The following is a 23,789-nucleotide window of genomic DNA, read 5'->3' as shown; positions in this document are numbered from 1 at the left end:
CAGCCTGTAAATATACAATCAGAGTTTTCTCAGGTTGGCAATTAATTCAGATGCAGTGCTGAATCACTTAGGAAAATGCATTAAATGATAAGCAAATGAGCAGCAGCACGGACTTTAGAGATAATTTAAACCACCAACAGCTGGGCTGAGATATTGTTTTCTGTCAGGACTCAGAGAAATATGAATTACATTGTGCTTAAATAAATGGTAAATTGGTCTGAACTTATTTAGCCTTTTTCTACCTATTGGCACTCAAAGCACTTTGAACTGGTTCTCGTTCACCCATTCAGCTGGCCTTCATTGGGAGCAACTAAGTTGGGGTTCAGTGTCTTGCTCAAGGACACTTTGATATGTGACCGGAGTGGCTGGGGATCGAACCAGCAACTGGGGGGATTGGTGGACGACCGCTCTACCTCCTGCACCATAGGTAAAATGTCCGTGTGGGCATATTCACATTGAATTGTTGGAGCTAAACAAAGTTCTACAAATTCAAAATAGATTTTAATAAGAGACGATGGACTAATAAAAATTCTCCAACCTGTTAGTTTATTTTAATTTGATTTTTGTTTAAAAAACTAAAAATCAAATAACTGTAATTACATTAATCATCCCTGAAAAGCAAGTTAATATCTGATAATACTGTATATAACAACACATTTCATGTTGAAATTCAGGTATATTTAAGGTGTTCAGTCACAGTTCCTGTTCCATCTCATATGATTCAGTTGTTCTCTGAGTTAAAGCAAAATCAGAAAAAGGAAATATTGAGCAAGACTAAATTATAGAAATGTAAAAAAAACAAACAAAATCACTCTCACAACGTACTGTCAAACTTTTCCAATTCTCAAAACCGGTCAGACAAAACAACTCCACCTAAGCACACTCTGATCCTGTCTCTCTCCGTCAGTTTAATTTGGTACCAGTCCACAATCTTCCTCCTCCACCTCAGAGCTGTTCACTGCTTCAACTGGGCTGTGGGCAGTCAGGAGGCAGCTGGCAGAGCCTGTTTCATGTAGCTGTGAGGCTGAGAAGGGGCCTGAGAGTTCAGGCCGTGTACTTCCACGCTTTTGGCCTTGGATGAGGATGTATGACTGGAGATAAGAGACAGTGACAGAGATATTCACACTTAGCCTATGTAAAACTTGAATGACTCTAAAAAGTGGAATCTTGTGCAAATCTACATCCTTTTTCAGATCTGCACTGAGCCTCTTGATCTTTGTTTACCCAGTGAGTGCTGCCGAACAAACCCTTTTTATGTTGGCAAAGAGAAGCCAACTGTAGTCAATCATGTTCACTGGCAGCAGTAGAGGGTTAAGCAGCCCGACATGGCAAATTAAAGCCATTTCAGAAGTTACAGCACCACTGAATTGCTAATCTGAGTGAGTGTATGTGTAGTTTTGATTATGTATATATATTTTAAAGCCTGTGTTACCATTGATAGTGTTTATTAAAGATGTTTGTTGCACAAGCAAAAACAATGTCCAAAATGGTTTTCATTATTGTTATAATTAAAACATTAGAACAACATTTATTCCATAAAATGTTAAGATGGTTGTACTGTAAACCATTCAGCAAATCATAAAAAGACTCAAAGCATTAACATGTCTGTCTCTTCATAATTTCTGACTTTCCAATCTTGTCTGTAGCTTCTTGTTTCTGCTTCTTGTGCTATTATTTGACAAAATATGGATGTTTCAGTTATAAGGTGTGCACCTCAATCACTCAACTACCAGACGCTCCCAGACATATACGTCTGACAATTTTGACATCATCCTTTAAGGTGACATCTTCAAGTCACACGAGATAAGTTGCAGATGTTTCGAAAGTTAAAGCCGAACAAGCAGCATTGCTCTACTTAAAGCCGTCAGCCTGCTGGGAAACTTTGGATCACAACAGTGATGCTGGGAAAATAAGAACCTCTGTGTTCTCTGAGAAAGAATCTGACTGCAATCTGCTGACTTCTCATTAAGTGCCATCACTGGGTCAGTACTGTGTCTCAGTTTACCTCTGATATCTGCTATCTTTCAGCAAGGAGCTTTACAATGGGTCATCTCTGTCCTGTTAGGGTCTGGGAGCAACTCAGTGCAACATTGTTGTTACTATCGTTATTTTGTCTAGTGGCATTTCTATCATTATTGTCATTAATGGTGACGTGGCAATGATGATAATCGTAATAACAATTTACTTATTAACTTTTTTATTATATTTTTTTTATATTTGGTCACTCCTCATTGCCTCCTACACTTACACACACACACACACACACACACACACACGCACACAGACACGCACATGCACACACATCATCTTTGTTACTTATTTGCCCTCCATGTACAATGTGTGTTTTGTGTTTAAGAGTCCTGGCACACAGGATTGGACCAGTTACCAGTCTTCTGGTTAGGTGTATTGGAAGCTTCAAACTCATCTGACCACCATAAATCAGCAATCCAATGATGAGGAACCCCAGCATACAGAATACACCCGCCAGGCCTAAGACCACATACACTGTGAAACAAGGGGAGAGTGACAAATTGTACGTCAGCATACTGTACATGTGTCTGGAATATACACTTATATATTAGTAAACCAATTACTAATATAGTTCCATGAGGTTTTCACACTGCATGAAAAATCACAGCCCTGCTGCTCATACATTTGAATTAGGGGAGTGTCTAGATTGTCACAACCAAAGATTCAAAAGTAACTTTCTAGAGTTGTCCAGTCCTGTCTTTGACTTTTTCAAACTGCTGTGATTAGTTTTGGCATCTGAAAGGTTTCAAACATATCCCTGGATAATATGTCATTGTCTCGCTGGTATATAAAACCTCTTCACCAACAGAGACTACTACTCCCAGTTATAACAAATCCTACATCAATAAACACGGCTGTAGCACGTGGTACCTGATTGGCTGACAGCAGAAAACCTCTACACAGTATATCAGAATAAAAGGCAGCAGTAAGTTTTCAGCAATAATGGTTTGTCTTACTTTAACACAGTATATACTTTAACCTGTCTATTTGTATATTAAAGTATATTTTATACTATCTAAATATCACAAATAAGAAATTAATTACTAAATAATTACTAATCTTCTGGAAAGTGATCATTTGTGATATTTAGATAAATAGTATAATATTTAGATAGTATTTGTGATTTGTGGACTGCTGAACTGAATTTTAGAACACATTTCTGCACAAAGAGGAGACTGTTTCGCTTGAATCATTGTTTTGTGTGATGCTTCATGTTTACACGAGCTCTGCAGAGAGCAACGTAGAGGTCATGAACTATCACCAATGTACGAATGGTGGTGGTGCCATGGGAGCTGGTGATGGCTTGACCTAATCAATTCAGGATTCTAGTAGACAGCACATATAGAGTGAAACAACAGTGACATACATGTACATGAGCTCTTGGTTGAAGGAGGGCTGGTGAAGGCACAGTAAGGTTTACTGTAGACAGGGTTGGAGCTGACTGATCCTGTTGCGGAGACGCTCACACAGTACTCAACCCCTGACTGCAAGTATGTAATCACATTCTCCTCTTCGTAATCCAGTGTCAGTGTGAACTGAAATACAAGAGACAAACCAGGTGATGAAGAGCATGGAAATTCAAAATGCTTCACTCTATGAATAATTTGCATTTACATTTATTTATTTGGCACTTTTTTGGCACAAGCAAAGTGACCTACAATATGAGGAACAAAACAAGCAAACAATTAAAAGACAGGGAGAAAATACAAAAGCACATAGTTATGGGAAGAAATTATTCCTTTTCATGCGACACAAGTGCAAAATAGGACATGTAGGATTCTCCTTTTAATGAAATAGTTAAGGTGCAAGATACAACAGATGGGATATTTTCTAAGTTAAGTGTGCTGGACAAAAAACCCCACGCACACCTAAGATTCTTCTCAGCTACATCCCATATCCACGCTTAAGAATCAGGGCCCCACCAAAGCATCTCTGTCTCCCAAGATTCCTGCCCTCAGGTGACCTGCCAACCAAGCCTCACCACTACCTTTGGCTCCTGCAGTCAGACTGTCCCCCCAAGGTAACTGACTCACTCTGTCACTCTCACTACTCATTGTCAAAGACTTTCTTGTTGCTTTCATGCCATTACCACCAATTTATCTATCGAGAACTTACTTACCAGACTCTGTTATCTTTTGAAGTTACTTATCTGGCTCTGTCACCTCTTAAAGTTTCTTACCTTGTCATAACCTATAAACCTTGACAGACTTTAACTCGCTTTGCCTCTGCTTTTGGGTCCCAACCAGCCCATACAACATTTGGGCTGAGTTTTGATGACAGGTTGAAATTAAATAAACGAAATAATATATACTAATTCAAGAGATTTATACTCAGAACACTCTAATGACTTAAGTATAATGAAAGTGACTGTATAATGGAGATATAGTTCATCATATTGCCATGTCATATAGCATTTGCATTGCAGTTTCCCAGTGGATTTGAACATAACATGCTTTTAGCTTCCCATTTTAGCAGCCCTGTTGAATTGATCTTAATCTAAATCTTATTAAAAGCTAGTTTGTTCTGATCCTTATTAGGAAAACTATTGTATAATCATCATATATAAATACATTATCAGAGCGAACAAATAAACTTTTTTTGAAAATAGGCCCAATGAGAATCCTCTGTGGGACAAATTGCCTTGAACCTCACTTATCTGTTCTCATCAGGTGAAACAAACCATTTCACGCTTCACAAACTATTATAAAGCAAACACTATATACTAAACTGTATTTAAAAAAGGGGAAGACAGCCTTTGTTTCATTTCTGTTATTCATTTTGATGAGCACCTATTTGTTCTGTCACTTGTTCTTTATGTACAGTAGGAACTTTACTGATTTTTCTTTGTGTTATGTGCTGGTCTTTTTTCGTTGTTGTTCGCACCTTTCACATGACTTCCTGGTACGTGTAATTTCAAAGAAAATGTTGCTTATTCTTTAGAAATGCATACACGTTCTGTGTCGAAGTAATGTTTTTTTCTCCAGAAAGAGCTGCCTCACACTAGGTGTTCAGCTCAGGAAATGCAAAGCAACAGGCTGAAGTTCTAAGATTTGAACTTAAGCAGGAACAAGAATTATGTTTTTGTGTACATCACTTTCTCCTTTTTAGCCTCTGCTGTCTGGTCTGATCAGCTCTTTTCACATCTGTATACTGTACATTTAAAAAAATGTGGGTGAGAAGATTAAAATTACAGATGTAAAAAATTATTTTGATCTTCTAATCAGGTTGAGCATTTCCTCGAACACCGGCAAATATGAGCCGGTGAAAGGAAGAAGTGGGTAAAACCACACTTGCTAAAAAACGTCAGCCATCTGAGGAAACCAAAGCTGAGCTTATGCAGCCTGTGTTTTGCTCAGTATTCCTATTTATATTAGTCTTTCAAATAGATCAAGAAGTGAGGCCTGATGGGTTTGCTGTTTTGATTTCTTGGTCATATCATAGATCATATCTCAACACATGCAACCTGACATATAACACGCAACAAAAACCTGCAGATGTGCAGAAATTTGCTGTAATCATGTTAAGCATATTATGCTCATATTTTAAACGTATTCATCTCAGTATTTGTAAATACCTGCACACACATATACACTCACTCTCCACTTTATGGTTAGATCTACTCAGATTTGGGTTAGTGATTTTTTCACATTTTTATATTGAGATAGCAGGAAAACCAGGTTACTGACAGTGACGTTGCTGTTTAAATATTAGAGTGAGCTAGGGACTCGTACACCTGTGCCTTTTCCTGTTGTGACATGTCAAACACACAAACATGCACACACACACACACACACACACACACACACATGCACACACAGTGCTCCAGAAAAAGTTGGAGGGGAGCTGGTATAAATTTCTGCAGAATAGTAGTTAACTGGTCTGTGGCCAATGCAGCAAACATCATGACTGTCATACTTTAGCTCTTTAAATTTGGAAAATGCAATGGTGCAATGATTCTTAATTGTAAATAGTACAAAGACAACATATTAAATGTTGAAACAGAGAAATACCTACTTACCTGTAGGGCACTAAAAGTAACTAAGCAGTAAAGGTACTGACCAAAAACTAGAATACTGAGCTGAAAAACCCTAAAATTCTCCGAGGGGAACTGCAGAGTTGAGATATAATTTCTGTGGATTTGTTACTAAGGACAACTTTCAAATTATGTTACCCAGTGTACTTTCTTCCATTTCACTAATCATGCATCTCATTTATGAAGAATAAAAACAGCTTAGGGCAGTTTACCAGATTTCTGCTGATACAAATTGACCAAACCTAATTTGAAAGTTAAACATTCACATTAAAATCATTTTCTTGTAGGTTATGTAATAGCACCCTCCTACTTGACAGTGTGTTTGAACTACACTCTAGTTTGTGCACAGATGATGTTGACACATATAACGACATGTGAGCCTTTTCACTTTACACACGGGCAATTCATCCAGAAATGTAAAAATAGTGAAGGTGGTGGTTTAAACACACCTGTGCCCCATCCCTGGTCCTTTGCACACGGAAGATAATTCTTTTGTAGAGGTCTTTTAACTGCAGGTTCTGGGGGAGCTCCTTCGTAGGCACTCTGAGCTGTACCGTCAAACAGTTTCCACAGCCAGACACTGTCACATCAGGAGGTCCCAACACAGCTGCAGGGAGAAATGATCGCACAACAAATAACTTCTTTTCTTAGAAACAAAGATGGGCAGCCATCAATAATAAACAATAATTCATGTTTAGTGCATTTCTCTAACTAAAATCTTCTATGTGGGATTCTGTTAGTGGTGCCTCACTGTCTGACAGGGGTAGGAACCAGGCTGATAAGGTCCAGTTGGACGTCTGCGTGGGTGTATAAGCCTGAACGCGAGCTCGGTAATGGTCATACAGGTCCTTGAACACTCTGGTTAGGTTACACGTCTGTCCTGCCCTCAGCTCCAAACAGCCCGTCACTGGTCTCCACGAGTTCTTCCTCCAAAGTAAAAGGAAATTTGGAGAGAAGGACGGAAAGATGGTGTAAAAGAATGACCCAAGAACACTGGAAGGATTAGTGTGTCATCCTAAAACATAACTGACCACAGCACGAGAGGGAAAAATATCAACGTGCTGAGTAACATTTCCACAGGTAGAAAAGGCAAACTACTGTGTTTTATGTTTCAAACTGATAAAGGAATTCATGCTTGTTATGACACAGTTTCAAGTTCACATTTACAGAAAAAGGAAAGTGCTTAGTCATAAGGCTTAAAGCTGCTTCAGAAACAAAAATGAAACATATGAAACTTATGACGAGAGCAAAGCAAAATCAGAGCAGAGCAAACTTTTGATTTTGGAGAGGAAAATCCAAACTCCTCATAGTACTAATCTTATAGTACTACAGTATATATGCCCCCTTTTCTGACTAAGTTGCATGTTGATTACTTTTACATTTTGTCCACCCTTGGGTTGCTTTTCTGTTGGAGGCTTTTCTGTCAAAGGGAGTTTTTCATGCCCGGAGTTGGGGGGGCTTCATGGGGTTGTCTCTAGAATTCTTTACTTTGTAAAAAGTGCCTCCTGATGATTGTTATTGTGTTACATAAATGTATTTCAGCAAAATGTATTATTATCTGAAAACATCTGAAACGTAGTACAAGCGTGAAGTAGCAGAAAATGGAAATACTCAAATAAAAATATAACTATTTCAAATTTGAATGTGTGTTACATTGGCCCACTTTAGGTATAGGAAAAATGTCTCACTAGTACAAGACCACAAATCATGGATGATTTAATAATATGAAACTTTAAATTACAAAAGTACAAGTAAGTAACATTTACAAGTACCAAGATGGAGTAAAGGTTTTCATAAAGTCATAAATAAGTCATAAATAGACTTTTAGCACCCACCATTTAGATGTCACTGATGGTGAAACCTTTGGTTGGAGGCATAAAATGTTTGGACAAACTTGGACTCATGGATGAACTGATAAGAATATGATTCTGGACAGACACACAGGTAAACTGCAACGTGACTAGTTCATGGAGGCTACAACTATGCAGTGATCAACTTGTAGAACATTCCTCTTAGCATATATCACCGCAATGATCAACTGAAGATCATCTGATAATTCAGCATTTCTGTTATTTATAGCTTGTCTGTGGTTGCTGGTCCTTACTGATGGTAATTACCTGCTTCTTCATCTCCCCTTTCAATTTGTAAAGGTTGTGGACTAAATACCTGTGATGGATGATTTGGACAGTAAAGTGGGTTTCAGGGGGGGTCCCAGGGCCTGGCAGGAAGCTAAGCGTATGCTCCATGTTGAAGGAAGAGATGGAGATGCTGGAAGGTGCAGGGAGGGACACACACACATCTGTGGACAGATAGAAAGAGACAGATAAAGGACAGAGGTTCTTTGATGTTTTTTAATGACATTGTTCTGTCTAATGGTCTTTATTATTTTAAAACTTGGCATCTATTGTACTAATAAAAGAGAAACTTCCTACATCGAAATGACTCACAACCTAAGCTCATTCTGAACAGTAGCTGTGAAGTCAGAATTACTAGTCCTGCCACAACACACACACACTTGCCCATGTATCTATATTCATATATATATATATATATACAATATAAAAAATTATATATATATATATATATGCACACACACACTTTTACAACACTAACTAGCTCACCAGCACTTGAGCATAACACACATGATATACTCAACATTAAACCCCCCACCTTCAGTCCTAGGAGCATTACCAAGGTGTAAATGAAGAAGCAGCAGCAGCCAGAGCCCCATCATCCCTCCATGGATTGTGTTATGGGTCGCAATGACACGGCTTGGTTTTGGGTTAGAGCACACAACTTATAGAGAAGGATGGGAGGGAGCAGGGGCTTTGTGTGGGGGTTGGGAAGTGAACAGTTTGTTATCAAGTGCAGGGCTGAGTTTCTATTTCCCCACAAGTCCCTCCCTGTGTATTGTCTTCAAATCCTCCTATATTAGTGTCACAGTCGCTGGACCCAACCTACTTCACACAGGAGCCAGAAAATGTTTTATATGCTGTTCTGCTCATATACCTGTTTGTACTGAGGTGACTGTTTCTATAGCAAATAAGCTTTAACACTTGTGCACATGGAAGATTTGCTTCTGCTTTTACTGCAGTTATCCAAGAGAGAACATACCGTAGAATGTTGCTTTATTTTGAAGAAATGTGTTTTTAGCTAAGCAATGGTGTTTTACAGTCAGTATAAAAGTACAAAAATGTCACAAATACACACACAAATGCACAATTAATCAATTAATTATATAACAAAATACAAAAGGTTTAACAGCTTGAATATTGTACTCTGGTATGAATCAGTGAACTAGTTAGTAACTTCATTCGGTTTTCTTTCGCACATATAAAAATTCAAGCAAAACAAATCATTACATTATAAGTGAAAATAGTCTTGGTTCACTCTGATCTGAAGCTGGAACAGAAAAGTAAACACAGAAAGTAGATCTTGTTCTTTACTGGTGTACTGGTGCATACCTGCCAGGATAAGAGGATAACTGAAGTTGTGGAGAACTTATCACCACAAACCTTCCTACTTTTTATCCTAAGAACCCACAGGGGTTGGGAGGAAAACTCAGTAGGTTTATAAATTAATAATTGCACAGATTAATTTACCTGAGGACTCCCAACTGGTCAGTGAGGACGGATATTTAACTGAGCCTTTCAGATAAAAGGTCAAATTACAAAACTGTCAAGCAAGTCCAGATGCTGTTGCACGGCACCTTGAGAATAAACATAGGCCCCACCTGCAGTCCAAAACCCATATTTATAGAACTTTACATCACAAGATAAAAACAAACACCAGTGCATATTCAGGGTTAAGACGTGAGGAAAGTCAAAGTAAAATAAAAAAAAAAAGTGTGGATATAACAGTGATACAGTACAACTCCAATTTCAGGACGAACCTCAGGAATTTTGTTAAACTGGTTAACACTCTTTATGATATGTACATACATATGTCCATGTAAAATAATTGCCAAACGGCATCTCAACAGAAGGGTTTTTACACAGAAAACGACACGTGGAAAAAGACTAGAAACTCCTTATCAAAAGAGAACTCAATTCTGTAAGAGCGGATGGAGCATAAAGGGAAGTTATGGATATAGCAGGGAGGCTGACACAGGGAAAGACACAGTCCTGAAGGTGTGAGACAGCATCATTTCAAGCAATGGTACATTGTTCCCATGATACAGCTACTAACATAATGATCAATAATCATTACTTTGTTTTATTAATTTAATAATGTAACAGTAAAAAATTTGTTCATTACAGGTAGTGTTCTTTCCCTAGGGGGACGGCACAAAAATGAAAATGAAGCTTAGTAGCTTTATTTATTTATTATTCTTGTTTACCTGCAGTAATTGCTTTGTAGAAGTATACAAAGCAATTACTGCAGGTAAACAGTCCATCTATGGTTCAGTGTGAGCTTCACACAGTGACAATTTCAGTCTTTCTTGTCAGTACTGCTTCTAACGTGATATTTTGACAAAATCTAATAAATAATATTCTATAATAACGTGCGTAAGACATCCGTACATGGACGTTTCATGTATCCAGAGTCCTCCTCCTCCTCCTCCTCCTCCTCCTCCTCCTCATCCTCCTCCTCCTCATCAGTAGAGCAGGAACTTGTTTCTACGATGATTTTCCTGCTTTCCCCAATTTGTGAGGGTTGTACCGAAACGATTCTGCATTCCTCTGAAGAATAAGGAGCCTCTGTCTCAACCTTTGCAACATTAGGTTTTAAGTCCTGCTCCTCCTCTTCCTCCTCCTGTCTGCCAAAGGTTAATGTAAGTAGGTTCACATTCTGGCTGCCACCATCTCCCAACACCATCGCCTCCTCGATTTGCTCTTTTTCCTCCTTTTGCTTGATTGTTGCTACACTCTGTCTACTACTACTACTACTGTCTGTGTCTTTGTTCAGTAGGTTGTTGGGTACCACACTTGAATGTTTCTCTGCTGAGTCTGGCGTTTGGTCTGAAGAGATGAAAAGCTGTGGTACAGGCTCAGGGGATAAAAGAGCTGGCAAAGATGATGAAGATGAAGAGGAGGGAGGCAGGCGGTTAGCGCCCCCCCACAGTCTGTAAGATTCACTAATCCTCTCTGTTTCACTTTCCTCGTCACTCTCGTCAGACGATGACTGTTTGAGCCTCTTTTCACCTGTAGAGGGCTGTGCTGGTTTAACATTTACAAGGGAAGACAAAGACGTGCTGAACAGTGCATTAACCAAAGCCTCATCCGTGTGATGGATAGATGTCTAGGACAGAGACACAGAAAAAGCAGAGAAAAAACAAGAGGAGTTAAAACCAGTGCATCAGGTGAACAGACGTCCAACTTGTTGTTTTTTTATATTTTTTCAAACTCGATGAAAAAATATAATAAAATCAATCATTTTAACTGCTTAAATGTATGATTTCTATGATTTCCATTATATGCTAAACTCAACAATATCAGGTGTTATTACTATTATGGGTAAAAGGATACTGTATGTATTGCTTTTTGAATGATTAAAATTCAATTGAATTCAATTGATATAGCGCCAATGCACAACAAAGTAATCTCAAGGCAATTTACAGATTAATGTGAAGACTAAAAATGTATAGAGAAAAAAAACAAACAACAACAAACCCCCATTAAGGAAACCATAGGCAACGGTGGAGAGGAAAAACTCCACCTTAACTTTAAATCACATTGCATTTTTAAATACATGGTAATTTCAGAATTCCAAAATCCCAGTATTTATATTATACTATTAATAACACTTTTACAGTATTAACAAATTTCCACGTCTGTGAAGTGGGAAACAGAAATTCAGAATTCATTATGAATTTACCTGATTAATTATTAATGCTTTTCTGATCCACTTGTATAAACTATTGCAATTTAACACAACAGCTGTTTTCTATTTACATACACTGAACTGTGGCCTCATTACTTTTAATACATGCAATAGAATGACAACATCAACATAAACATTATCGGTATTACATAGCAGACATTTGATGTTGTAAACAACCCTTAAAACCCACAGAATAGGAGTTTTTGTTTAGTACACGGCCTTCAAAATATCGCAAATACTTGCAAACCTTGTACTGTACAAGCAAAGGCTTATCGAAAATTTTAGCCTCTTTCTGCAGATAACATCTAGTTCTGAGATATTGTGTTGTGTCTCGAACTCAGAGCATGTTTACTGTGATCATCAGGATATAGTATCCAGAGTAATTTTTCTTGTACCACCTGCTGCCACGCAAACCAAAAAGGAGAATTTCTACACCTCCATGATTTAGAGCTGAAAAACAGTTAATTTCATCCATCTTTTCCCCTTTTTTCTCCAAACACAATTTTGGTGAGTATGGCTCTTTGGTGATTTGCAGCACTGGTGCAGACATTATTTTTTTTTGTAACTTTTGTTTCCTTCACTTTCTCACTAGACTCATTTCTCCCTCACGTATGAGACAGTCATGTAAGGGGGTCTGATACACCCCATTTTCTTTAAAAAAAAAAAAAAAGTTATTTCTTAATTACCAAAGACAAAAATTACAATGTTTCAAATGAATTTCTTGGCAACATATCATTCTTGAATGAGGGGAAATTCCCCTTTACAGCTCTCTCTGGTAGGCTGACTTAAGCCAATAACAATGGAACATGAAACCACTTCCAATGTCATGAACAGCGTGTTCACAGCCCCCTCACATGAGACTAATGCCACATATAATAAAAGGTTAACTTAACCGACACCTACATCTTAAACGGTCCTTATACCACAGCATGCTTTAACAAAATAAAGGCTTTAATACTCGTTCAAAGAAAAGGCTTTACTACTGCATCATTTATGAGAGAAACAGAATGAGTCTTATTCAACACCCGTTCCTAAGAATTTACTTCTTAAAAACCACGTATGCAATTTAAAAAAAAAAATCCAGAGACCACATTTACACACTTAAGTCCTGAAGTCTTTTCCCACTATTATAATTCTATAGTACTACATGATTTTTATCTTTTTTATAACCTGTGTGTATATAGATCTATCTATCTATCTATCTATCTATCTATCTATCTATCTATACACACATTTACAAAAACATTTTTTTTATACTGAGAAGCAGTTCGTAAATGGTAAATGTTCTGCACTTATTTAGTGCTTTTTCTACCTATTGCCACTCAAAGCGCTTTACACTGCTTCCTATTCACCCATTCACACTCACGATCACACACCGATGGGGGAGCTGCTATGCAGCTGGCCAACACTCACCGGGAGCAACTAAGTTGGGGTTCAGTGTCTTGCTCAAGGACACTTTGACATGTGACTGGAGGAGCCGGGGATTGAACCAACAACTGTGAGATTGGTGGACAACGCTCTACCTTCCTGAGCCACAGTCATCCCTTGTGTCTGGCCACTCTACCATACAGGCCTTTTTGATGGAATGCTGCAGAGATGGTTGTTCTTCTGGAAGGTTCTCCATTCTCTCATTCTCTGGAGCTCTTTCACAGTGACCGTCACAATCTTGGTCATCTCCTTGACTAAGGCCCTTGTCTATCGATCGCTCAGTTTGGCTGGCCAGCCCACTCTAGGAAGAGTCCTGATGGTTTCAAATTTCTTACATTTATGGATGATGGAGGCCACTGGGCTCATTAGGACCTTCAATGCAGAAGACTTTTTCAGTACCTCCCCCGAGATCTGTGCCTCGATACAATCCTGTCTCAGAGGTCTACAGACAATTCCTTGGACTTCAGGGCTTGGTTTGTGCTCTGTGATGCCCTATATAGATAAGTATATGCGCTTCCAAATCCTGTCCAATCAACTGTATTTCCCACAGGTGGACTCCAGTCAATTTGCGGAAACGTCTGATAGATGGAAACAGGATGCACATAAGCTCAATTCTGAGTTTCACGGCAAAGGCCATGAAGTCTCGTGAAAGTGTGATTTTATTCATTTTATTTTTTATTTTAAAATTTGGAAAGATTTAGCTGAAATTTGACGAAAATTTAGGACCAAAACAGTGTTCACACCAGAGTTGGATACATGCAAACACAAAGAACATCTCTCATTAGCATTTTAGTACTGAGGTATAAAAGATATACTTGCCTTCCTTTCATTTTTCGTTTAACCCCGACACTACCACTGGCAGCTCAGCTCTGATCGCTTATCTAAGAAAACTAAGTACATCAGCCATCTGGTTGCAGAAAAAGCGAGGCTGTCTGCGGCCCTTCATCTTTCTTCTTACACCACAGATCGACCACAATAACAACAGATTTCACTCAACTGTATGTGTTAAGTGTGTGTGTGTGCATGTGATTGCACGCGCATGTAGCTTGCTCAAATATTTTTCCCCTGCTGTTTTTTCCTGTTACTATACTCAGAAAAGTTTAGTGTGAACTGCCTGAAGTCGAACTAAAAATAAAGCATTTACTGTAGAGTAGAAATTAGAAAATGAATCAATAATGTTAAAAAGTGGCAAATTCTATCACTCTGATTTACTTTCAATTCCTGTTGGATTTTAAAATGCTGATTTGATTTTGGGCGACTGTGGCGCAGGAAGGTAGAGCGGTTGTCCACCAATGTCACAGTTGTTGGTTCAACAAAAGTGTCCTTGAGCAAGACACCGAACCCCAACTTCGTTGCTCCCGGTGAGTGTTGGCTCCCCCATCAGTGTGTGTGTGTGATTGTGATTGTGAGTGTGAATGGGTGAATAAGAAGCAGTGTAAAGTGCTTTGAGTGCCAATAGGTAGAAAAGTGCTATATAAAAGTGCAGAACATTTACCATTTTGGGGGCAGATATTATTGAGGCTTTTATGCACTTTGTTCAACACCACATCACACTAGACTAATTCATAGATATCAAACACAGAAAGCCAACTTATGTTTCTAAAAACAATACGGTGAACGGCCTATTCACTCAGCTTAGAGTCGTCACATCCAGTTTTTCCGAGTGTCGCTTAGATTCCAATAACAACATAAGTGACATCTTAAAATGATCTTGTAAATTTTAGGAGTTGTCAATATCTTAAATCTGTCCAAAGCATTATATCAGATAGAAGTCAGCATCCTCATTTAAATAGATAGACTTTTAATACTTATATTTACTTTTAATACAAAATTACTCTCTCTCCACTATTGATCATTTGCTTTACGTGAGAAACATGTGATACTTAAAATTATCTCTTTTAAAGTCATGACTGCAGAAAGGGCAAAAGGACATCCCTTAATCTACACCTAATTTAAGGTCTAAGAATTTTTTTTTTTGTCCTTTCAGCTTATCCCTCGAGTTCAGGGTCTAAGAATATTTGTCATATTTTGTACTTTGTCCCTGGGCAAGACACTGAACCCCTAACAGCCCATTCCCCTCCCCAGCTGTGCAGTGCCGGTCCAAGCCCAGTAGAAATTGGGGAGGGTTGTGTCAGGAAGGGCATCTGGCGTAAAAAAAAAAAAAACTGTGCCAAATCAACATGCCCTGTGGCGACCCTGAACTCACGGGATAAGCCGAAAGGACAAAAAAAATAAATAAAATTGTACTTTGCAAGAAATCCCACCATTGTCTTCTGTATTTATGTACGCAATGTAAGTTGTACTCACCAGAACTAATGGCAGTGGCCTCCTTTTTAGACAGATGAAGCCAGTAGAGAACAGGAAGACCCCAACAACCACAAGAAAGATCACCAATACACACAACCCAGCTGAGATCCATGGGTCTGCAGAGAGCAGAGAGGGGTCATCAGAAATAACGCAGAAACCACAAAGCTGACAAAACCACAGCAGAAAAACAGCGGCTTCAGGGTGAAACCCTGACTTACTTTAATCCCAACAGAGCCTTTAAGAAACACTAGAACTAAAAGTTGAAATAATGGAAACTATTTTTGTGCTGAGATAGCAAAGAAATCATTACATTCAAGTCAAGAGACAAAAAAAACAGCAGCAGGTCTGAGACAATAAGAAAATTGTGGCCTCCCTTGAATTATTGTTATTAATTGACCCCACATGGAGAGTGAGCCCAACAAACACACAGTAACCCAGAATAAGGTATGTGTGCAAGGCATGACCTTTACCTGCAGGGATGATGCCAGTGGTAAAAGCACATACAGGTTGGCTGTAGTTGGACTGTCTGGACTCCAACGTGTCTGCGAAGCAGACTGAGACACAGTATTGTCTGCCAGGGGCCAGATGTTCCACAATCTGTTTTTCCAGAGACCTTATGCCTTTAACCTACACACAGAGAGACCACAGACCGATTTTTAATTAGTAAAAGACTGGATTTAAAGAGGAAACAACATGACAAACACAGCATTGCCCCCATAGATTCAACTCCAGAAAGCCAAGGTTGAGACTGTTGATATAAGTGCATCATAGTTGTGGTATTCATTATATTCATATCATTTTACAGCAGGGCCCTTTTCTTCAAATGTGGCTTCTAGGAAGTAATACAGGCTGATGCTAATGACAGGCTATAAAGCAGTTCGGGGGCTCATTGGTTCATCTTAAATCGTATTTTGTGCTTTTAAAAAAAAATTACAAAAACTCAGATGAAAACCAAGCATTTGCTTCGTTGGCTGACTACTGAGCATGTTATGTACATTTTGGGTAACGGATTCATGTCCCATTTATGTAACATTAAATTATCATAATGTCTCATGCTACATGTTCAGGCTCCATTGGCAAATCTGCACCAAAATGAGAAGATGCTGCCCTGAAAAACTGACCCTGACAGCTCATACAAAGAATATGAGGAAAAGGAGAATTTTGTATTGCAGCATGTGTTTGCAATCATTACACTGCTTGCTTCAAAAGTGAAAGGTTTGAATGCCTTTTTGAAAGGAAAAAAAAAAAGGACAAAATAGTGACATTGGCTGCATCTATTTCCTTTTGTCGTGCCATGAATACATTGTCATACTTGAGAAACAGGTATGAGGATTCAGAAAATGCTGTCAGAAGAAAAGAATGCGTGTTGTCAAAAAATTGTAACAATTTGAAACTGTTGTCATGTATGTAGGGGGTCTGGTGGCTTAGTGATAGAGCTTTTGGTTGGGATGCAGAAGGCTGTGGGTTTAAATCCTACCCCACTGGGTGTGGCCCTGCCCAGCCACCTATGCTCTCATTTGTGCCGATCCCAAGCCCGGATAAAAATGGGAGGGTTGATGCAGGAAAGGCATCCGGCATAAAAACTCATGTCAAATCAATGTGCCGAACACGTTCAACCCCAATGGGACAAGCTGAAAGCCGTTGATTTGATACGGTTTTCATGTATTGCTTTATGAATTATCTGAAGAGTTAGATCTGTTACTCAATTGTATGTCAACCATGAAACACATACCTGTTCTCTTGTAATATGATATCAACATTCCTTTTCATGTCTCTATAAGAAGAGGCTACATGTTTGGACTGGATGAATTTGTAGTTCTGACAGCGATTGTGACTCAGAAGATAGAGCAGTCATCCAATCACAGCGGTTGTTGATTTTATTCCCGGCTCCTCCAGTCAAATGTAAAATGTCCTTGAACAAGTCACTGAACCTCAACTTAGCAGCTCCCAGTAAATGTAGGCCAGCTCCCCCATCGGTGTGTGAGTGTGTGTGTGTGATTCTCCATAGGTGAATGAGAAACAGTTTTTTAAAAAAGGTTGATTTAAAAATGGCCAATATTACCAACAACAGCTTCCTCTACCTTACATCTCTTATTCTGTAATTATGTCTGTGTCTGGTTGTCAAGTAATTTTCCATAGCCACTGCTATGACATGTTCACGTTTATTTTTAAAATACTTTGGATAAAACATTCAGGTAGAAGCCTGGTGTTGCCTGGCGCCACTAAAGGGGGGCTTTAGGGGCACCAAACACCAGTAAATGCACTTCTATAGCGGTTTTCTACCTATTGGCACTCAAAGCGCTTTACACTGTTTCTTATTCACCCCTTCACACACACACACACACACACACACAAAAACCCAGATGGGGTAGCTGGCCAACACTCACCTGGAGGAACTAAGTTGGGGTTCAGAGTCTTGATTCAAGGACACTTCGACATGTGACCGGAGGAGCTGTGCGCAGGAAGGTAGCGCGGTGGACAACTGCTCTTACTTCCTGCGCAGAGTTGCCTGCACAGTATTTTATCTGATGATAAGTCAACAATTGGCTTCAGAGTTTTCATATCTTATTAGGCTAAATTGAACAGTGGTCTAATGAGGGCTGTGATTACAGTACCTGGACTCTGTCTTCACCCTTACTCTGGATCTGAAGGTTGTACGTGATTTTTTCATAAATCTCCCTGAGCTGTTCAACGGGAGGCTGAAGTTCCACACAAAGATTTCTGCCACATGGTGTCACAGTCAGCAGTGGCGTGTCTAGTTCAGCTGGATGACAGGCACAAGAATAGAAGAGATACTTTAATGACACAAATTCAAGCTTCCATCTCAAGACAGAATCACTTTCAAGGTGCAGTATGTAAAATTAACAGGGACTGATTTTCAGAAATTCAATACAGTTTTTATAATTATATTCTCATTATTATATAATTACTTGAAAAAAAATATTATTGGATGTCCTTAGAATAGGGATTTTATATCTACATTGGAATGTGTCCCCCGCATTTATGTAGGCTGCCATGTTGCACCACCGTGTTTTTACAGTAGCCCAGAGAACAAGCAAAACACTGGCTCCAGAGGGAATTTTGGTTTTGTACGCTTCAGTAAGAGCTTGAATTTTGTAAAAATCTAACACCGCTTGTCCAGAAAAATCTTTATTATGTTGGACTCTATAATGAAAAATCACAAACACAATATAAACTTAAGTTCATGACAGAACCGACCAACTAATACTCTTCTAGAGATGGATAAAAGGGCAGCATGAAAAAGGGGAGACAGGTAGTGCCTGAGGCCTCCTCCTCTGCTGAGAGGAAGATTCTCTATGTGAGCATGAACGGCTTTACATACTACTCTCTCATACTATCTGTCTTCCCTGTGCAAAATGCATTGTAATCCTCAAACGAGTGTCCTTTGTCCTTCCGATGTAGGTCCACTGCTGAGTCTGGCCATCCTCTTGTGTAGAAGCTGTTTGGTTTCTCCAATGTAGTGCTCTGACACTCTTCACTGCACTGGACGTTGCTCCTTACGTGTGGTGTCTTTAGGGTGGACGAGTCTTATCGGAGGATGAGGCCTCAGGTACAACCTCTCTCCAGTTTTTTTATGCTGCCCTTTCATCCATCCCCAGAAAGATTAAGACTGCACTCCACTGATGGGGAGCACCAGCAAAAAGATTCGGCTTTTTAGGCTTGGCTCCCTTAAAAGAGTGAGTTCTTCCGCTCGAAAATAGCTCTCAAATGGATCGAATTTGAGCTCTATATTTGAGTGTAATTTAGAAATTATGAATGGTTTGTGTGTTGGTAAGTGATTTTTGATTCAGTGTTTAGATAAAAGCCTTATTTGTATGTTTTTTTTGTTACAAAAAAAATACAGTTACTATTGTTAACGTTTTAATGAAACCTTTAAATGAACAACTGAACACAGAACCACAGCAAACAAATCAAATATATAAAAGGTCAAAATCCTAGTCTAGAATGGTGTTGCCTATCAAAGTAAAGTCCAGCTCTTGTCTGCTCGGAATCTCAGCAGAGCGAGCTGACCAAGAGTGCCTGAGAAATGAGAAGGCCAGGGTGGAACAAAGGCCTACGATGAGGGATATAACTGCTCCTAGCAACTTTTATTCAGACTGAAGAAGCTGTTTGGACAAGCAACCAAACGTTTTTAACGAAGGAAGAAGTCCGGTTGACATAATTAAATCTTCGGATAACCAATCCTTGATGACTGAGAATATTCACTGACAAATTACATTAAGGGAATATTCTCTGTTACAATGGAATAATAACAGACAATCCAAAAAAAAGAGAAAGGGATACTTTAGCAGGACTGTTTAAAAGAGGACAGCAAGATCTCTAACAGGATGCGATCTACATTACTCAAACCATCTATTAGATTTACTTTAGTGCTACTTACTGTCACTCATGGGTCTAAATCCTTTGAGGTTAGCAGGAAGTGAGGTTTGTTGTCCCAGAATTGCAGTAACATGTGTAAAGTAGTTCTGTGTTTGGTCCTTGAAGGCCTCTGTCAGGTTGCAAACTAGTGGGTTTTGGACACCTTGGCAGCCTGCCACAGACTTTGAGGATGAATCCCTTGAGTACCAAAATGGTGGGAAAGAATACGATTAGTCTTTTCTTAATCATTAGCACCAAAAGCCACTGTGAGCACTTATTATGTTGCATAGAAACTGGTCAGGAAAAGGCTGTAGGGTTTAAACTTACTACTGCAAATAAAATGTGCCGAACAGAAAACTCCAACTGACTGATTGTATAAAGTTTCTCCAGAACTTGTCAGTGTAAACACAAACACGGATAACACCCACCTGTCTCCAGTAATGGTGACATTATAGTAGACTTCAATGGGTGTCCCTTGTCCAGGCTCCCATGTTAATATGTGGATAAAGTCTTTTGATGTAATTTTAAGTTTTTCAGGCTTGGGCAGTTCACTCATAACTGGAATACAAACAAACAGGACATACAGAAATGTAAGTATATATGTTGAGACAGTCAATCAGACATTATGAGTGTGGATTATTATATTATATACACATTTACTAAGCTACACAGTGTTGTCCACATATATACCCATTTTACACATCATGGGGTCCCATCCCTTCCAAAATTTGAAAAAAAAAAAAAAAGGTTGTTTATTTAAACAATAAAATAAAAAATATGGATCACGATGAAAGCTACTGTTGAATTTTAGTTTCTACATCTATACACTTACAGTGTGTCTATCACTAGGATCAGCTTAACAGATTGATTTTGAATAATATCTTGATTCTTTCTGTGTATGTTTTGACGTTGACTTAAATAAACTCAAATAAAATAAAATCACCTCACTTTGGACTCTGATGTTTTAGACTAATTATTAAAAAATACGATTATGGTTGACACTTATATTGCGCTTTTCTACCTATTGGCACTCAAAGCACTTTATACTGCTTCTTATTCACCTATTCGCACTCACAGTCACACACACACGCTTCTACGCAGCTGGCCAACGCTCACCGGGAGCAACTAAGTTGGACCGGAGGAGCTGGAGATTGAACCTACAACTGCGAGATTGGTGGACAACCGCTCTACCTTCTTCTTCATCTGGCAACTTCTATTCATTATTTAAAAGGTGCCTTACAATGGCTAAAACTGAAGTGCCACAACATTGTGTTTCCTGTTGTAAATATTATCCAATATTATATGAGATTTTTGATATTTTGTCACAAAACTGCCACCTCGACTGAGACTTTGGGAAAAAACATATTTTATTTAAGTTGGACCATATCTCAATCCTCCCATCTACGTGTAACTGTAATTTAGGGCTGTAAGACTGACTATGAACTCACCTGAAAGGACCTGAAGGAGCCATGTGAGCATCCACATAAGAGCAGTCATGACAGCTAAACAGTCATGCGGTCACATCTCTTTGGACTCAGCTGCCTTCACTTCCATATTATCCCCGTGTGTCAGAATCAAACTGGAATTACACGGAATTTTCCTCACATATAGCAAATGGAGACATGTGTAAATGAATAATATTGTATGCGTTGTGATACTCACTTGACATTGAAATAACAGTTATTTCCACTGATAATAAGTCTTTTATCGTTTTATTTCTAATGTAAAGTATGCTTAACCTTGCCAACGACTTGCATTTCAACAGATTTCAAATTACAAACTCATTTCCCACAGAACGTTACGATTGACGTTAGCTAGCTAGAAAGCTCTGATTTAAACAGAGTGCGATGAAACTAACTATCGTCCACAAAAAGTAAAATAAAATAGAATAAAATAAAGCTACTAATGTTAGCGTTACTTAGCATTACTTCTTCGTAAGACGCCTATTCGCTGCAAATGTTTCTTTTTTTCATGCAAGGTAGCATGAAAAAAATCTTAAACAAAAAATCTTAAACAACAAACAACAAACCTTAAACAACAAACAACAAACTTTAAAACAGTATGTACAACAATACAGCTACCTGCACTGGGAACCGTTTCCATGTTCCATTGATATTAACGGAATAGCACAGACCCGGAAACACGCTACAGACAAGCCACAGCAACTGCTCTCCCTGCTGCTTTTGTGGACCTCCAGTAAAATTTAGATTCCAAATTGACGACGTGACCATTTGTGCAGTAAGTACACCTTAAAAAGTAACAACAAATACCAGCACTAATATATTTATTATATTTTGTATGCTATATGTTGCATTACTGGTACATAGTGCTATTTCATATAAGTGCTTGCTGTGTATATTCTTTCCGTGTATGTATATGTAACAGTGGTAATATACGACATAAAAACAAAATACTCTTGACAGGATTCTATATGAAAACATAATTTTGCAGACAAAATAATAGAACGCAATATTTACGAAAATTAGTATTAAAGATACAAGGTTGCATTAGTCTCTCAATTTGGCTTCTGTGCAAATTATAATCTCTTCTGTGGATCCTGAAGGTAGCACGCGAAAATGTCTCTGACAGAAAATCATGTGACCTAGAGGAATCATAGAAGAGAAGGGGAGGAAGCCTGTGCTTGAGGTTACCGATTCACGACGTAATGTCACTTGACTAAATAGTTACTTCTCCTTTCTGTCCATGTGTAACTGTGTGTTTTACATATTTCCAGTATGTGCTGTGTATTTTTTTTTTTTTTTTACTTGTAATTCACACTTCATCAAGTGTAGTTACAAGATATTTTTCAGATAAAGATCAGACATCAGGTTCAGCTGGAAGATTCTCTGCTGGCAAAAAGTTGCAATCATTTGAGGCTGAGACACCAAACAGGAGCAAGTTGCAGGCTCAGACGCTTGTAGTTGTATATTTAACCACTCCGTCCGACACAAATGAAGCTGCGTAGCCCCAGAGAATAATATAACTGAGCTGGGCGACTGTGGAGCAGGTCGTCCATCAATCCCCCCTGGTTCGATCCCCGGCTCCTCTGGTCACATGTCGAAGCCCTGAGCAAGACACCGAGCTAGTGAGTGTTCGCCAGCTGCATAGCAGCTCCCCTATCAGTTTGTGATTGTGAGAGCAAATGGGTGAATGAGAAGTTGTATAAAGGACTTTGAGTACCAATAGGTAAAAAAACAATAAATAAGTGCAGAAGTATTTAGCTTGATGTCCAGTCCACATCTGAAAACCACCTAGAACCTAAACAACCTTGTCGAATCCTACGGAATCAGAGAAAATAATGGATGCAATTATCGTTTTAATACATATCGTGTTGCCTTCGGTAACTCTAGCTTGTTTTTTTTTTATTAAGGCCAATTAAATTTTCGCTCGATATCTTGGGATCATACAGTTTGTCTTCTTGTGAAAACATAGTAATTTATCCAAATCCAAATTAATGTTCCAGCTTCTGTAGATAACAACTAATGGCTTTTCTGTTAAAGTACTCCTGACCACCCAGGAAAGGTTTACAGCAAAATTTACAGTACTGGCAATTTGGTTTAACAACATGCGAGAATAGAAGACTACTAAAGCGCTGGATTGGTGTAGCCTAATAATAAACATTATCACAAATTACTTAGTGGTGCAGAGTTATTTTTTAAAATGGATTTCTATGTGAAAAATGGGTTCTGGGGATGCTGATGAATGAGAGGATGGAATGCAAGCTGTCTGCAATCACATCTTCTATCTTGGTGGAAGAGGAGTGGCAGTGCAATGTTTTGGTGCACTC

At 38.7% G+C, this 23,789-nt stretch overlaps 1 protein-coding gene across 1 annotated transcript; it reads right to left on the bottom strand.

Moving 5' to 3' along the window:
- Positions 1-527: 527 nt before the first annotated feature.
- On the bottom strand, positions 528-22,202 carry crfb2 (cytokine receptor family member b2). Its single transcript, XM_067517137.1, has 15 exons — positions 22,084-22,202; positions 21,451-21,581; positions 20,431-20,560; positions 20,025-20,200; positions 18,238-18,386; positions 16,093-16,249; positions 15,623-15,738; positions 10,565-11,305; positions 8,735-8,861; positions 8,231-8,363; positions 6,816-6,991; positions 6,514-6,671; positions 3,398-3,566; positions 2,387-2,505; positions 528-1,091 (listed from the first exon to the last, which is right to left on the bottom strand). The coding sequence occupies exons 2-15, from the start codon at positions 21,497-21,499 to the stop codon at positions 909-911; spliced, it is 2,583 nt and encodes an 860-aa protein (XP_067373238.1). The 5' UTR covers positions 21,500-21,581; positions 22,084-22,202; the 3' UTR covers positions 528-908.
- Between the last annotated feature and the right edge of the window lie 1,587 nt (positions 22,203-23,789).

The sequence above is a fragment of the Channa argus genome, chromosome 9 (genome assembly GCF_033026475.1).
Source record: "Channa argus isolate prfri chromosome 9, Channa argus male v1.0, whole genome shotgun sequence".
NCBI lineage: Eukaryota > Metazoa > Chordata > Actinopteri > Anabantiformes > Channidae > Channa > Channa argus.
Note: the sequence above shows the minus strand (reverse complement) of the source record. Positions and strands in the feature narration are given on the sequence as shown.

What these genes read in the sequence shown, in the direction of transcription:
- crfb2 (XM_067517137.1), bottom strand. Translation starts at nt 21,499, where the DNA reads ATGACTGCTCTTATGTGGATGCTCACATGGCTCCTTCAGGTCCTTTCA. An exon ending in GGCCACTGCCATTAGTTCTG is followed by an intron (nt 11,306 to 15,622) that starts GTGAGTACAACT and finishes TCTCTGTCCTAG; the next exon opens with ACATCTATCCATCACACGGA. An exon ending in TACACCTAACCAGAAGACTG is followed by an intron (nt 1,092 to 2,386) that starts GTAACTGGTCCA and finishes TCTTATCTCCAG; the next exon opens with TCATACATCCTCATCCAAGG.